This window comes from Trachypithecus francoisi, unplaced genomic scaffold (assembly GCF_009764315.1).
Source record: "Trachypithecus francoisi isolate TF-2019V2 unplaced genomic scaffold, Tfra_2.0 Lachesis_group21, whole genome shotgun sequence".
In the NCBI taxonomy this organism is placed as follows: domain Eukaryota; kingdom Metazoa; phylum Chordata; class Mammalia; order Primates; family Cercopithecidae; genus Trachypithecus; species Trachypithecus francoisi.
Window position 1 is genome coordinate 52,987,091 of NW_022681467.1, and position 12,891 is coordinate 52,999,981.

The 12,891-nt window shown below is 50.1% G+C and overlaps 1 protein-coding gene across 1 annotated transcript in view; it reads right to left on the reverse strand.

The window, feature by feature from the left end:
* Positions 1 to 12,891, reverse strand: part of BMP7 (bone morphogenetic protein 7) — a 98,738-nt gene that overhangs the window by 35,668 nt on the left and 50,179 nt on the right. Inside the window, exon 3 of the mRNA XM_033186818.1 lies at positions 205 to 353. Within this exon, the coding sequence (XP_033042709.1) occupies positions 205 to 353 (149 nt within the window). The remainder of the gene's footprint in view (positions 1 to 204; positions 354 to 12,891) is intronic.

Here is a 12,891-nt window from a genome sequence, read left to right on the forward strand (position 1 = left end):
ATGGCCAAACATGTAATGTTCTCATGGAAAGAGGGGAAGGGGCTGCTTCCGGTTTGGATCAAAAGTCTGCACATGGAGTACTGGTTGGGAGGGGTGGGGAAGCCTGTTTATAGTGAGGCAAGCATGAGCACTGCTGACACCCTCCTGAAGTCCAGGAGCACAGGCTGCATTAGGACTGGTGGTGGCAGTGGCTGGGGGACTCACCATCCAGCGTCTCCACCGAGAGCTGCAGGCCCAGGTTGTGCCGCGGATTGACCACCCAGTGGTTGCTGGTGGCTGTGATGTCGAACACCAGCCAGCCCTCCTCCGAGGCCCAGAGGGTGCGGCTGTCGAGCAGGAAGAGATCCGATTCCCTGCGAGAGAGGAGGAGAGACACAGGCTTTGCGTCAGCCAGGTCACAGCTCAGCTTCCCCAACAGATGGGAAGCAGAGCCTCATGGGGTGGGAGGGGAGGGAAAGAGTCCACTGGTCCCCCACAAGTGGGAACATCAGACCAAGATCCAGGCACAAAGACCCCTCAGTAGTTGTGGTGAGGAAAGAGAGTGCAGAAGAGCTACAAAGAGACACATGCAGGGAACAGGCAGCTGTTACAAGGCGATATCACCCCACAAATTGTTAGGGGCATCCCAGCGGGACAGAGTACAGGAAGACAGGGATTATGCAGCCTCCGTGTTGCTGGAAGAGTCTCAGAGAGCAGAAGTTGATAGTGACTGAACTATTCACCATGTGCCAGATACTGTCCCACAGGCTCAACACTACGCTGTCTCATTCAATTCCCACAACCCTAAGTTCATTTCCAGGACGTGCACCATCTTCCTGAGCCCACCAAGAGGTAGGAGGTGAATCTCTGGACTGATGGTATTAATAGTGAAAATCCTTTCATTCTCTCTTCCTCACTTTTTACAGTAGCAAAATGGGTAAAATCATAATTAACTCGATAGGGGATGGAGGGTGGATGGATGGGTAGATGGATAGGTGGGTGGATGGATGGGTATGTGGGTGAATGAGTGAATGGATGGATAGGTGGGTGGATGGATGGGTACATGGGTGAATGAGTGGATGGATGGATGGATGGATGGATGGATAAGTGAATGGATGGGTAGATGAGTGGGTGGTTGGGTGGATGGGTGGATGGATGGATGAGTAGATGGGTGGGCAGGTAGGTGAATGAGTGGATGGGTAGATGGGTGGATGGATGGATGAATGAGTAGATGAGTAGATGAATAAGTGGGTAGATAAGTGGATTGTTATGTTTCTGGATAGTAGAAATTTAGTATGAAAAATCTTCATAACATTTCTTGCACACTTTTAATAAAGATTCAAAGTTTCAATACTTTAAGTCCTTTAATAGCCAACTAGAATGTTTATACCTCTGTGTTGTACCAGAAACCAAGGCATAATGATGAACAACGTGACACTGGTCCCTGCCCCAGGGCAACAACAGTCTCTATCATACCTGGAGTCATCTAATCTTCCTGGGGATTACAGTGAATCTTCTCTGCTCACACGTAAAGATGGCAGACATACCCTTTATGGAGCACTTACCATGTGCCAGGCTCCGGGTTGAAATGCCTGACCAGTCTCATGTCACTTAGTTCTTACAATACTATGTGGGGTAGATAATATTCCCCATGCCATTGTGCAGAACTCAAAACTCAGGCTCCGAAAGTTTGAGTTATTTGCCCAGGGTTATACCACTAGGACAGTCCAGGCAGGACTGGAAACCAACCAGGCTACCTGCAAGCCCAAGCTTGCAACCATACACAAAGACAGTTCTTCTGGACACTGCCTTTTCAGAGCCTTTCACCAGTCAACCTCATTGGAATGTAACCCACTAAACCACAGGCAGGAGCTGAGCCACCGATGTCCCTTTGATGAGGCAAACATCTCCAGTTGGCTCCAGCCCCCAGCTCTCCCTACTAACACTGTGGAAAACCACCCCTATTTATCTTCCTGTCTGACCTGGACAACTCTAGGTTTGTGAGGTCTGCTAGATCATCCTTCTGCTGCATGCCATAATCTGTCAGACATTCATCAGGCACATCAATGTGAACAAGGCTCAGAGAAAGCACATGGGAAACAGATCTGTAATGTTAGTGAGTACTGGGAGATTAACAGACCCGGAGAACCCTACACAGGGAAGAAGAACCAGAGTCAGAAACAGACAGGAACCAAGGCAGGTGCGAGGGCACAGGGCAATTTTCTCAGGCACAAGCACAGAAGGAACAAATCGGAGCTGCTTTTCCCTCTGGGCCTCTCTCCACCCAAAACTCTGGGGGAGAGAATCCAGTTGGCCCGGTCAAGTCATGTGCCCACTCCTAGCCATGGGAGGGTGGGCACCCCACAACAATGGACAGCATCACCAGGACCAAAGATGGGGGCAGGAGTCACCTCATCCCATGCCCCCCCAAACTCTCCTTTTTAACAACCCCCAGAACCTGATTCAGAAAATGCTTAATTCTGTTATCGCTGTGGTTTCAATGTTTTGTCCTTCCCAAGACTGATGTTGAAAATCCCCAATGCATCATTATTAAGAGGTGGGCCCTTTAGGAGGTGATTAGGCCACTGGGGATGGATTGATGTATTTATGAACGAGTTTGGGCAAGTCTGGTCCCTTTTTGCGTTTCCACCTTTGGCCACGTGAGGACACGGCAACAAGGTGTCATCTTGAAGCAGAGGGCAGCCTTCACCAGACACTGACCCTGCCGGACTTCCCAGTCTCCAGGACTATGAGGAATGAGGTTTTTGTTTTTGTTTTTTAAAGATTGTAAAGGACTCATTCCTCTCTCAAGCACAGAGAGATGACAGAAGCAAGGAAGTCTTTTTAGAGCCACACAGGACTTTGAAGACCCTAAGTTTGCCTTTCACATCCAAACTGAATTAAAATAATGAGATGATTTTTCATGACTCATTAACTTCTTCTTCCCCATGCTCTTTTAGAGGTAGTTTCAGGCTGGCTTTGGGGATGTTTACACAGATTTTAAACTTATAAACAAGAATTTCCTGCTGTCTTATCTCCAGTTTGCCTGGATGACTTTCCTGGCTTTGAAAAGCTACCAAGGTTGTCAATGAACCATTAGCTATTCTCAACAATTAGCAGATGAGACAAGAAGCACTACTCCAAGTTGAAACAACTTCTCCTACTGAATCAGGCTCCCAAGGCCCCTGTAGGAAATATCCACACCCCAGCACAGAAGTCACAATCCCAGGTGGTGATTTTGCTGGAAAATTGTTATTAGCAGGAAAATGTGACCAGATAATCTGGACAGGCCCTCGAGGACAGTGAAACAATGAATGGTAACCAGAGGAACAGAGTGAGGTCTTTAAACAGAGAACACCTCGCCAAACGATACTGAGCATTCTCTTATTGCAGGCTATGACACTGAGGCCAGATGCTACAGGCCAGCGCTGACTCATCCATGAATCAGAGTGAATGCGTCAACTCCCCTCCTTCAAGTCATAGTTTGCAATGTGTCCCAGGCACGTTTAGGAGAGCCAAATCTTCATTGGAAGGCACCGGGAGACGGGAGCCTTGCTGAGATGGGTCAAGTGTGAGATGCTAACACGGGCTTTGCCTTCAGACTGAGAGCCCAGGTGTGAGGTTGGACCTCATGGGAAGGACAAGGAAGGAATTACTCAGCAGCCAGGTCCAGTCTGACAGCTGGGAGAGGGGGAATTTCTAGCTGCCACCTCGAGCATCACAAAAGAACACTGGTTCTTACAACCAGGAGAGCACTGAAGGAGCCCTTTGAGACATTTTTATTTACCTTGAACACATTGGCCTCCCTGGCCCAGCCCAGGTGAGAGAAGAGGCAGGGAAGGCTCAGGGTGAAAGGCCTTGAGGAACCTAAATGCGTTCTTTCACCTTCGCCACTGCTGAGAATCTCGGTGCTTTCCACACTTTGGTTCTCCGAATCTCCCCAACAGCCCTTTGAAATGGTCAAAGTCCTGTTACCGTTTTACAGATGAGAAAAGTCGGGGTCAGTGAAAAGAAGCCAATTGTTTGCAGTGACACACCTGATAAGTGGCAGAACCAGGCGACAGCGCAGGAAACCTGACTCAAGAACCTGAACGCTTAAACCCTGCCACCTCTTCCACTCACCTGGGGACAAGAGACACACAGGAATATGTCGAATCCTGTATGATACGTGTTGTCATCACAGACAGAGAAAATACTAGAGAGGGATGAAACCCAGGTGATGGAGAAGGGATAAGGCAAGGTTATGCCAGATAATTCCTGTGTCTTGGTTTCCTCTTAAGTAAAATGAGAATAATGCCATCTTTTTCAATGATTAGGAAGAGCCAAGTTAAGACCAGCCTGGCAGCAAACTCCCAGATGCTCCTGAAATGTAGTTATTACAAGGTGTATTAGTGTTGGTGTCTACTCTCTGCTAAACTTCAGGAAACCCTAGGATGGGGACTTTACATGTCTTGGCCCCAGAGGTTACGTGACTTGCCCACAGTTCTCCAGTCAACAGACTACATGTCCATTCCAAGCACGTTTACCTTGGACTCCAAAATCTGTCAGAAAAGTGTACTATGTTCACAGTAGTGTTAGATTTTCTGCAAATACGGCTACCAATAATTCCTTGTCTCTGTACGCAGATGCTGCTGTCCCATAAACTTGTGGAGTCTGTTCCCTACCTCTGAAGTCTGGACTGACCATGTAATCTGCTGTGACCAGTAGGACCCAGTGGAACTGAGGCCCTGCCAGGCTCAGGATTAGGATTTAAGAAGCCTATCATTTCTATGTTTGCCCTCTGGGAAGCAAGCCACTGAATCGAGAAATCTGACTACACTGCTAAAGGAAGAGACCACGTGGAGGGGAAGGAGGCACAGGCCATGGAGGATAAGGATCTATAAACCAGAGAGAGAGAGAGAGAGAAACCAAATCAATCCCCAGTGAGGTGCCATCTTGGGCCTTCCAGACCTAGTCAAGCTCCTAGCTCCATCAGTGACCACAGAAGACACCAGAAAGAGTAGAAGAACCACCCAGCTAAGCCCTGCCTAAATTCCTGAGCAATAAAACAATGTTGTTTTAAGCCACTACATGTGAGTGGTTAGTTTCAGAGATACATAACCCAAACAACAGTCACATTGTTTATAACAGAAAAACTGAAAACTAACCATCCAGTGAGAAGGACTGGTAAAAACATTATGGCACGTCCAAGGCAACAAAGCCCTGCACAGTCGCTTCAAAGGACCCTATAAAGCTACACTTGTTGACAAGGTGGAAATATGATAGGAAAGTGTTTAAGAAACAGAATTTGTAGGATGTAAACTTCTGGGAAAATGCAAAATGCAAAAATTGGTGCAAAAAGAAATGAAAATTTTGATTTGCCCAAAAGAAATTGAAATAGGAAGGTCTTTCCCACCCCCATACCCCAGTTGGTTTTATAACCACAAATTTTGCAAATTACCAACAGATAATTCTTTCTTATATAATTTGATCAAGAACATGGAAGAGGGAGAGTTTGAAACCCATATTGTAAAGCTAGCATGCCAGTGACTCCCAAAATAGAGAAGGCTGATTTGAACAGATGTTTTCCTAAAGAAGACGTGCAAATGGCCAGTGAGCCATGAAAAGATGCTAAACATCATCAACCATTAGCGAAACATAAATTGAAACCACAGTGAGACAGCACTTCACACCCACTAGGATGACCAGAGCCAAAACCACAGATGATAACTAGTGTTACTGGCAAGGAAGTGGAGAAAGCAGAACTCTCATACACTAATGGTAGGATTGGAAAACGGGGCAACCACTCTGGAAAACAGTATGGTGGTGTCTCAAAATGTCAGATGTAGAATTACCATGTGACCCAGCAATTCGACTACTCACAGAAGCAATTAAAATATATGTGCACCCAAAATCTTACACACCAATGTTCATAGCAGGATTATTCACAGCCAAAAAGGTAGAAACAGCAAAGTGTCCATCAACTCACGAACAGATAAACAAAATACAGTAAATTGATACAACAGAATATTATTTGCATTAAAAACTGAAGTTCTGATAAAGGCTACAACACAGATGAATCTTGAAATCATTATGCTAAGAAAAAGGAGTCAGACTCAAAAGATTGCATAGTATATGAGTTCATTTCTATGAAATGTCCCAAATAGGCAAATCCATAAAGACAGAAAGTAGGGCCAGGTATGGTGGCTCACACCTATAATCTCAGCACTTTGGGAGTTAGAGGTGGGCAGATTGCTTGAGACCAGGAGTTCAAGACCAGACTGGGCAAGATGGCAAAACCCCGTCTCTACAAAAAATATAAAAATTGGCCAGGCACAGTGACTCATGCCTATAATCCCAGCACTTTGGGAGGCCAAGGCAGGCAGATCACCTGAGGCTGGGAGTTCAAGACCAGCCTGACCAACATGGAGAAACTCCATCTCTACTAAATTACGACATTGTACTCCAGCCTGGGAAACAAGAGCGAAACTCCATCTCATAAATAAATAAATAAATAATATATATATAAATTAAACAGGCATGGTGGTACATGCCTGTAGTCCCAGCTACTCGAGAGGCTGAGGCAGGAGAATCGCTTGAGCCCAGGAGGCGGAGGCTGCAGTGAGCTGTGATCACGCTACTGCACTCCAGCCTGAGTGATGGAGCGAGACCCCATCTCAAAAAAAAAGAGAAAAAAAGAAAGATGAGTGGCTGCCAACAGCTAGAGAGGTAGGGAAAATGGGGGTAACTGCTAGTGGGTATGGAGTTTCAGGGTGATGGAAACATTCTAACATTAGACAGTGGTGTTGGTTGCACAACTCAGAATGTACCAAAAATCACTGAATTATACACTTTATATCTTAATAAAGTTATTTTTTGAAAATGGGTAAGACCAATCTAAGCCCCAAACATAGTGCCCCAAATATAGGTGCCATTATGCTAATAATTGTTTTAAAGTATACACACATCTGCATGAAACATTTATATGCATACAGACCAGAGTGGCAGCAGCAATTCACTGTGAAATATTTTGCTTCCCTTTACAAGCTAACACATGTCTCAATTTAGTAAGCACGTCCTATTTCTGGAAAAAGCTAGATCTGTATGGGGCAACATATTTCCATGTTATACTTGATCAGCAGAACAAACCTAGGTAAGGTGGCAAGCCTGGCTCTCACCTTCTTTCCTGGGTTCGGACAGTTTTTGCCCCTCCTCTAATCTCACAGAAAGGCAGCAGAGCCAGGAGACAGGCTACACGTCTTTTGTCTATAAACTTGATGATCCTTCCACTTTCTCAGGCTGTTTCTGATTAAAGAAATAGCAAGACCCCAAAAGTCGTTTTGTCTTCTCTTCTGAAATTGGGTTCTCCCATAGCCCTGCTCTACAAGGCATGAGCCGCTGGTGACCCCGATGCCGCAGCACTGAGAGACGTTAATATTTAACCACCAGCCTGGGGACAGTGCGTTGCTGGGCTTTCAGGTGCCTCCTCCCAGGGACACCCAGGTGAACCAGCTGAAATCTAATTCTAGAGGGAGCAGGAGGAGGAACCGCATATCCCCAGGCTCATTTCCACTGTCTCCCAGCCCACCTTCCCCTGGAAAGTTCTACCACAATGGAAAAGGGAATATTTTAAAATCTCAAACGTGGGAAGACAGGAAGTCCTTTTTTTGGCCTCTGGTTACCTTCCTAGAGGCTATTTAGAGACTGATTCTCATGGGCCTTCACCCACCACCCCACTCCCAGGGGAGTAAGACTCCCATGTGGGATACAGGACCAGGGCCTCAGCACAAAAACAGATCCCAGGGAAGCTGGCCCTGAAACTCCCCCAGGGCAAAACACAGCGGAGTTAGGAGTCTGAGGATCTCTCTGGCCCTGAGGCACCCAGGCAGGTGTTGGAGCCACAGGAAACACAAATTCCAACATGGCCATGCAGTGCACACTGCCTCGTTGCCTGGGATAGTCCATGTCCTGTCTGTGCCCACCGTCAGGGCTCCTTCAGCCTCCTGCCCCTGGGCCCAGCCATCCAGGGTCTTAGGAGCAGAACAGGCCCTTGGAAATCCATTCTGGTCATTTTAATTTTCAGCTTGGAAGATCAGAGAGTTTCTGTCTTACGCATGGGCAGCTGGTGGCTGAACAAGGATTAGACACACCAGTTCTGGGCCATAATTTAGGGCAGTGTAATGAAAAATCTTCTCGCCATCACAGCCTGAGAGCCAGCCTGATCTCCCCCTCTGCTACCTTCAGACATAGCCCCCCACCACCTTCAGGGAGCTGGTGCAAGCCAGGTTTGGAAGGGCTGCATTTGGAATCACCTGGCTGGTGGACAGGGGCCCTCAGTACCCTGATACCTTGTCCTGGGCACCTACTGCACACAAGTCTCTTAAGGGACACTCTCCCATCTCCAATGAGGTCAGTACAATCTGCATCCCCACTTAATATCACCTTAATACCACCTATTACATGGGGATGGGAATTGTACCAAAAAATGAGGGGCAGGGAGGCTCAGGACAGGCCTCCACTGGGAGCAGCAGGTCCCAGGCCAGAGGTTACTCGAAGCACAGAAAGCTGTCTCCAGGGGCCCCACCCAAGTTAGAGGAGGCAGGGCAGGAGAGCACAGGGCTGGCCCAGGCCCACCATCAAAAAAAGGAAAACACACTTCAGATGATACGGTAGGCAGAATAACACCCCCTCAGACACGTCCAGGTGCTGATCCCGGAAGCTGTGGGTATGCCACCTTCCAGATCCGATTCCGGAAGCTGTGGGTATGCCACCTTCCAGGTCCAATCCCAGAAGCTGTGAGTATGCCACCTCTCAGGTCCTGATCCCAGAAGCTGTGGGTATGCCACCTTCCAGGTCCAATCCCAGAAGCTGTGAGTATGCCACCTCTCAGGTCCCGATCCCGGAAGCTGTGGGTATGCCACCTTCCCAGAAGCTGTGGGTATGCCACCTCCCAGGTCCTGATCCCGGAAGCTGTGGGTATGCCACCTCCCAGGTCCTGATCCCGGAAGCTGTGGGTATGCCACCTCCCAGGTCCTGATCCCGGAAGCTGTGGGTATGCCACCTCCCAGGTCCTGATCCCGGAAGCTGTGGGTATGCCACCTCCCAGGTCCGATCCCGGAAGCTGTGGGTATGCCACCTTCCAGGTCCCGATCCCGGAAGCTGTGGGTATGCCACCTTCCCGGAAGCTGTGGGTATGCCACCTTCCATGTCCTGATCCCGGAAGCTGTGGGTATGCCACCTTCCCGGAAGCTGTGGGTATGCCACCTTCCATGTCCTGATCCCGGAAGCTGTGGGTATGCCACCTTCCCGGAAGCTGTGGGTATGCCACCTTCCAGGTCCGATCCCGGAAGCTGTGGGTATGCCACCTTCCAGGTCCTGATTCCAGAAGCTGTGGGTATGCCATCTTCCACATCCTGATCCCGGAAGCTGTGGGTATGCCACCTCCCAGGTCCTGATCCAGAAGCTGTGGGTATGCCACCTTCCCGGAAGCTGTGGTATGCCACCTTCCGGAAGCTGTGGGTATGCCACCTTCCGGAAGCTGTGGGTATGCCACCTCCCAGGTCCTGATCCCAGAAGCTGTGGGTATGCCACCTCCCAGGTCCTGATCCCAGAAGCTGTGGGTATGCCACCTTCCAGGTCCGATCCCAGAAGCTGTGGGTATGCCACCTTCCAGGTCCTGATCCCGGAAGCTGTGGGTATGCCACCTTCCCAGAAGCTGTGGGTATGCCACCTCCCAGGTCCTGATCCCGGAAGCTGTGGGTATGCCACCTTCCACAGCAGCAGGGACTGTGCGGATGCAATGAAAGATTTTTGAGTTGGGAGATTATCCTGGATTATCCTCATGGGCCCAAAAGAATCATAAGGGTCCTGATAACGGGGAAGGCAGGAGGCCAGAGAATAAGAGGTGACAGTGAAAGCAGGGAACAGTGTGGTGTGACTGCGGCTGGGGACCTTGAGCCAAGAAAGGGGGGCTCTGTCTCCTAGAAGCCAGAAAAGGCAAGGAAACAGATCCTCCCCTAGGCCCTCCAGAAAAGATGCAGCCCTACGGACACCCTGATGTGGGCCTAGTAAAACCCATTTCAGACTTTAGACCTCCCAAACTCTAAGAGAATAAATGTGTGTTGTCTTAAGCCACTAAGTTGGCGGTCACTTGTTACAGCAGCTAGAGGAACGAATAGTTGCTCTCCTGAGATCCACACTGAAACGCCTCCTCTCCACAGGTGCTCTGCTAGGAGCCAGAGACACAACGGCAGCCAGAGATGGAGCTCCGGGTCCAGAGGCTGGGCGTGCGTAGCACAAAAGAGGGTCATTCAAACCCTAATTAAGTGGCGTGAAGGAGGGAAGAGTCCTCTGGGTGAGCAAGACAAAAGAAAAGGACTAGATGTGAGGTGTGAGGGTGTGCGGGAAGGACGTTCCACAGAAACATCTCCTGTCGGGGCTCAGAGGATGAGCAGCGCTAACACAGCTAAAAGGGCAGGGAAAAGCGTTCCTGGCAGAGAGAACTGAATATAGAAATCATGATGAGAAAGTAGCGAGGAGAGAGCACAGGTACGTGATGTCCCCTGCAGGGCCTCTGGCCGGGGGAGGTCAGGTCTTGCTGAGCGCTGGGAAGCCGGGAGGAGTTCTAAGCAGGGGTGGAGATCACAGGCTTTGCCACTCGCAGACCCAGCTGACTCTCCCTGACCGCTAGTCTGACTCTCACCCTCGCCTCACCCTGCTGCTCTTTGGAAAACTGCAGGCTGGACATTCTGAAGGCCTGCGTGTTGTGAATAGTTGCTGGGCCGCAAGGATATTCCTCAGAAGAAAAGGAGCAAGAGAGCGAGCCAGCGAGCGCAGCCAGAGCATTCCCAGGCTAGCATGATGTCATGGAGGGAGCACAGGCTTGTGGCTGTGGTGTCAGGCCGGGAAACTGCAACCCGCCGCGCACCTGGAGTCAGCCCAGCAGCAACCCCGGCCTGCAGGGAAGCCCGGGAAGGAGATCAAAGGAGCCCAGGAGGAAGCCGGCCCCACCCTGGCAGCCAGCTCCCGGGTCCAAGGGGTGCCCCTCCTGAGCTGTAGGCTGGGCAGGACCCAGCCCGGGGCCCAGGCTCCCCCACCTCAGTTTCAGGGAATGCCCTACTTTCCTGCCAAATCATAGAACAGTCCCTGGCATCCCCCAGACGGGAAGATGAAGTCAGGGAGGTCCAAGGCTTTTTTAAAATACACTTTCTTGAAGATGGTGTATATCCAGGAAGTCTAAAATTAAAGCTCTGGGGAGTAAGGTGGAAAAATACAGAAAGAGGCACAATATCCTCCTGCCCCAGACGGAGCTCGGGTGGCCACCCACGGCCCTCTCACCCACCCCCCGGCTGTCTGTCTCCCTCTGGGCAGGGCTAGCTGACTGCGGACAGCACCCGCCCAGCCACTCATGGGAAGGTCAGGAAGACACCCATCCAGCGCCCGGAGGCCAGCATTGTCACAGTCAGAAAGCGAGTCAGTGGCCCTTATGTTCTAGCCCTCAGTTTCTCCACCCACAAGACAAAGGGTTTGGAGTTTTTCAAGATCTCAAAAACTGCAACTTATTAATAGGATAGCTAAGAGAGGAAAATGGGAGGGTCAAAAATCCAAAATGCGCTGTGGTGAAATAAGGTGGGGAAGCGCCACACGACACATTGCTCCTTAGAGATGTCATCATGCACCTTAGCTCTTTAAAGGCTCTGAGAAGTCCTGCTGCAAAGAAATGTCTGCTCCGGCAATGGAGCACAGTCATGAGTCGTTCAAACTTGTGTCTAGGTGCGGATCACAGAGGCAGGGGGTCAAGAGGGACGAGAATCATGGCGACAAATGGAAGGCTCTCCCTCGTTTGAGACACAGCCACCAGCAGAGACAATCAGGAGGTCAGGGGCCCGGAGTCCTCTCTGTGATGAAATCCCCAGAGTGGTCCTCTGTTCCCACAGTGGGTGCTCAGGGATGGAGGCTGTAGGGCTCCAGGCTCTGGGTTGAGGAAAAATGGAATTAAATCTCAGTGGAGTAACCCTGAGCAAGTCGGCCTCTGCCCATCAGGTTCTTAAGTTTATAAAATGGAGGTAGCCATGAGGATTGTTCTGAGAATGAGTTAAATGGAAAGATACGCTCAAGACGCCAGCTCAGAGCCACATACTCAAGGCTCTCAGCTGGTTGGAGCAAACCTCAATGTCAGCGTGAATCTTCCACCATGGGATTCAAGCTGCCTCGGCTTTTAAAGCAAGATCACAACTGCAGCAAGCTGACCCCGACTCAAGATGGAACCATCTCAGAACAAGGCCCCGAGCGAGCTCACTGAACCCTATGGCACCTGAGAGGCAGGCACTGTTGTCCTCTCTCACAGGTGGGACTGAGGCTCAGGGAAATGCAGATAGTGAATGGAGCCAGCCCAGAGCCCTGTTCCAGCAAAGCGCCAGCCCTGCACGGTGATGGTTTGATGGCGGAGGGAGAGCTGCCACCCAGAGAACCCCGAGGGTTCCACTTCCACTCTTCTCACCCCACACTCCCCCTGCCCCAGCAGCCTGCAGGGGCTGAGCAATTAACTTCCCTGCTTCAAACCCTTTAGCAGCTCTTAGGATAAAAAGCCAAAGCTCTCTAATGTGTTCTGTGATAAAGAAGACTATGGTACTGACAGTGCAAACCGAGAAACTGGGGAGAGAGAGGAGGCATTATTATCAACTCCAGGTCACCCAACCTGTAAGGCCCTGGATGGTCTGGCCCCTGTCTTCACAGTCTCCTCCCACCCAGCCCTCCTCATCTGTGCCAGTCTCTAGCCCACCACAGCCCTTCACACATGCTGTTCCCACTGCCTGGGACACTGTTCCCTGCCTTTTCACCTCCCTCACACCTGCCCGTTCTTGAGCTCCCCAGGGAGGCGTCCACTGATGCCCTCCTACTGGCGCATCCACGTCGGACACCCTCCAAGCCCAA